Below are 3,590 nucleotides of genomic sequence, written 5' to 3' on the forward strand. Positions count from 1 at the left end.
ATTGTTCCTATTACTGATTAATTATGTGATGTTCTCTATTGAGAAAATCCCGCTGTCCAAAAGTACCACCACGGCAGTAGAACGCTTCTGTGGTAGCACTTGTGGACAGTTGAAATCAAAAGAACTGCCACGACAGCAAAACACTAGGGTGACATTTTTTTTAATGGCGTGAGGAGGTTACCGGTATTAGTTGAGGATACGCACCTCCCATTGGCATGTCAACTACTTCCTCTGTCTCGGTTTATAAGACATGCTCGTCGTTCTAGGTTGACAATTTAACTAGCTAAATATGTATTATATTTGATGAAAATATATATGTTTAGAAACTATATCCACTTAAGAATCTAATGATATACTTTTGGTGACATATAACTCATATTTAGTTAGTCAAACCGATGACCTAAAACTACGCGCACACCCTACGGAGGGAGTACCAGTGATGTGTGTTCGTAGAATTATTTTTGGAATGTAGAGTTATTTGTATATTAAGTACTTCCTCCGTCACGGTTTAGAAGGCGCGCTTGGAAATTCTCTAGGACCTAGGGGGTTATCTATTGGTTGTGGGATGGGCTAAAAAATAGCATTCACACTACGCATGCATATAGAAATAATATATGAGAGTATTAATTAGATACTAGAAATAAATGCAATGCGCCCTAAACTTTGTCTATTATGGAAACGCACGTAAATTTAACTGTGCCTTCTAAACCGTGACGGAGGGAGTGACATGTTTGCCAAAGTAACATTTTGAAGAGTGTGCCAATCCTAAATGATTTACTTTTCGAATTAGAGATGGTAGTTTTTCTTGGTCTTTTATAGAACACGAGAGCCTATGTGCCATGGTTAGATCGTAGGTGCCCTATTTGAGTTATAGGCAAATATGGCTGTGGTTTTATCTTTTTTTTCAGTGACACTAACATGCTTAAGTACTCCATCCGTCCCATATTAACCGTCACTGAAAGGATATGTCTAGCACTACAGAGGGAGTGTGGTAAGATTAGCTCAGAACCCTTCATGGAACGTTCATACTATGAACATTAGTCATTGTGAAGTTTGTGTTTATTTTAAATCAAATTAATTATGTTCACGATCAAACATAATACCGAACAGATACATGACACAATATACTATTTACTTAGGAAATTACTTGGATCGGTGTGCGTGCTAATGACATTACAGCAAAAAAATTTGATTGTAGAATATATTAAATAAAATAAAACTTTGGGATGACAGTATAAGAATAATAAAGTAAGATAAGGAATCAACTCAAAAGAGTAAGATAAACAATTGAATAATCATCAACGACAGGTTAAGGAGAGTATATTTGTAAAAAGTAAAGATGCAGCCCACGCAATTGCACGAGCCACTCAATTCATAGAGAAATGTTTGCATCTTGTATAGAGAAATGTTTGCATCTCGTAAATGACGCAAAAATAAGCGGCACCTCCCATGCATGCGTCGACGTCATTCATCTGTTTAACACCGGCCGGATACCCATCGATCATTTATGATCGTTTCAGTGGGTTATTTATTTACTTTTTCAGTTGTTGCCCCAAGTATATATACTGTTAATGTGAATTCCTGTCCCTTTAGAATCCAAAGAAACCCATCTGTGGCAATGGCATCTGCTGCTCATGACTGCCCAAGTCGTTGTAGCAATGCTCGAGCAAGTTGACGGAGGCCGCCGCTCTCCTCCTCTTGTAGTTCTCCTTAAAGCAGGCCTGCCTCAGCTTCTTGGTCTGCTCCGTCAGCTCGATCGCCGGGTTCTCCTCCATTATGGCACAATACCTCTCAAGCGCCTCCAGCTCCCCTTGCACCGCCGCCGGCGACGTGGCGCCCTTCCCCATCTCCTGCGCGCAATTTTCTATTACCCGTTGTTCCATAATTCTTGTGGTGATTTTAGTTCAAATTGGAATGGAGGGAATAGCTAACATGCGGTGTGCGACATTTCAAATGTGGTGTTGTACCGATATGTGTGCACGTACGTACCTGGATGTTGAGGATGAGAGACCTGAGGCTCTTCATCTTCCGGTGAGGCCAACGGGCGACACCGAGCTCACGGCAGCGCTTCTTGAGCACGGTGAGACCGACGTTCATCTCCCGCGCCGCCTTGGTGATAGGCATGTAGAAATACGTACGCAGCTCCTCAAACCCTATGTGATCGAGGCTTTTCCCACCGGCGGCAGGGCGTGACCCACCGCTGCTCTTCCGCACACGACGTGGCGCCGGCCTCACCTGCTTCTGCTCAGCGCACCCAACGGCCGCCGCCTCATAGCCCCCGGCGACGACAGCTGAGTCATCGTCGTCGGGATCATTGAGCAGGCGCACGCCGTGTGGTGCATTCAGCTGCTGCTGGTTCATGATCACCACGGGGCGCGCCTGTTGCACTTGCGCCGCGAAATCGTGATCCGCCGGCACCATGGCGTCGTCGAGAGGCTCGGTCTTAATCTTGGGGCCGACGGCGTCGGCGAACTCATCCAGGTCGATGTCTCTGAAGGACTCCATGAGCAGCGCGTCGTCGAGGCCTGCCGTGGGATCATCGAGACCTGCAGGAAACGGCGGGAGGACGTCGACATTGTTGGTGGCGTAGCTGCTGTACTCATCATCGGCAACAGCCTGTGGAGGTATCATCTGCAGGCAGCCCATCTGTTCTTCCGGCCTGATCAATCAAACCATGCCAATCGATCAGCCGTGTCAATCATATTTCAAGCAACCATAGGCTTTTTAGCATAATTACATCGAGGGAACCGATCGATCATCACCTAATCATGAGAGCTGATGAGCAATCCCCAAGAGGAAGCGTTGGGGCGGCGGCGGCCATGGGTAAGCAGCTGCCCTCGCTGGTGACGAGAATGCTAAATCAGACTCTATGTCGCGCTAAATAGAGCTCATGGGGCGAAACTTGCAGGACGCGCTGAACTGACCTCATGGGGAGAGGCGGCAGAGACGAAGAGACCGGCAAAGGCGGGAGCAAGGCGAGCTGATGGAACCAGTCAGCATCGCCATCGCCGCAGCCGCCGAAGTACTGCTGCATCTCCATGGAGCAACTCGATCGGAAGGCAGAGCGGCTGACGATCGATGAAAAGAGCAACACAATATGTACAGAGATCACCACGTACTTGTCGCTGTCTGGACGAGAGAGATGGGTCGATGCTGAGCAGTGCGCCCGGCGGCCTATATATACAGGCTGCAGGAAGCAGCAGCATGCATCCATTTGTACGGCAGATGGAAGAGATACAATAGGAACGCATGCATGCATGGATGATGGGAAAGGGGCTTGAGGGGCAGTAACTGCGTGGATTTGGTGGATCTAGTGCTAACCGATATTGATTGGCCATGCGTCCTTAATTTGCCTTGGTTAATTCGGCATAGTGGTGGGTTTCCAAAGCTCTCATCGATCCATGCATACGTGGCGGCGATCGTAGTGATGGTGTTTTCTCAAAAAGAAAGAGGAAAAAATAAGATCGCAGTGATGATGAGGTGAAACGCCTTCGATTGGGCCATCATCATCATCATTAGGTGACGCAGAAAAAGAGTAAATAGTGAGTAGTAACTGCTGCCTCTCTACATTTACACGCACGCGCGCATGC

General features: G+C 47.1%; 1 protein-coding gene across 1 annotated transcript; it reads right to left on the reverse strand.

The window, feature by feature from the left end:
• Positions 1–1,589: 1,589 nt before the first annotated feature.
• Positions 1,590–3,040, reverse strand: LOC147958344 (uncharacterized). Its single transcript, XM_087538129.1, has 4 exons — positions 2,925–3,040; positions 2,763–2,840; positions 1,990–2,659; positions 1,590–1,850 (listed from the first exon to the last, which is right to left on the reverse strand). Exons 1-4 carry the CDS (start codon positions 3,038–3,040, stop codon positions 1,590–1,592), a joined length of 1,125 nt encoding a protein of 374 aa, XP_087394255.1.
• Positions 3,041–3,590: the final 550 nt, after the last annotated feature.

The sequence above is a fragment of the Triticum urartu genome, chromosome 7A (genome assembly GCF_056163025.1).
Source record: "Triticum urartu cultivar PI428250 chromosome 7A, HENAU_Tu73, whole genome shotgun sequence".
Classification (NCBI taxonomy): domain Eukaryota; kingdom Viridiplantae; phylum Streptophyta; class Magnoliopsida; order Poales; family Poaceae; genus Triticum; species Triticum urartu.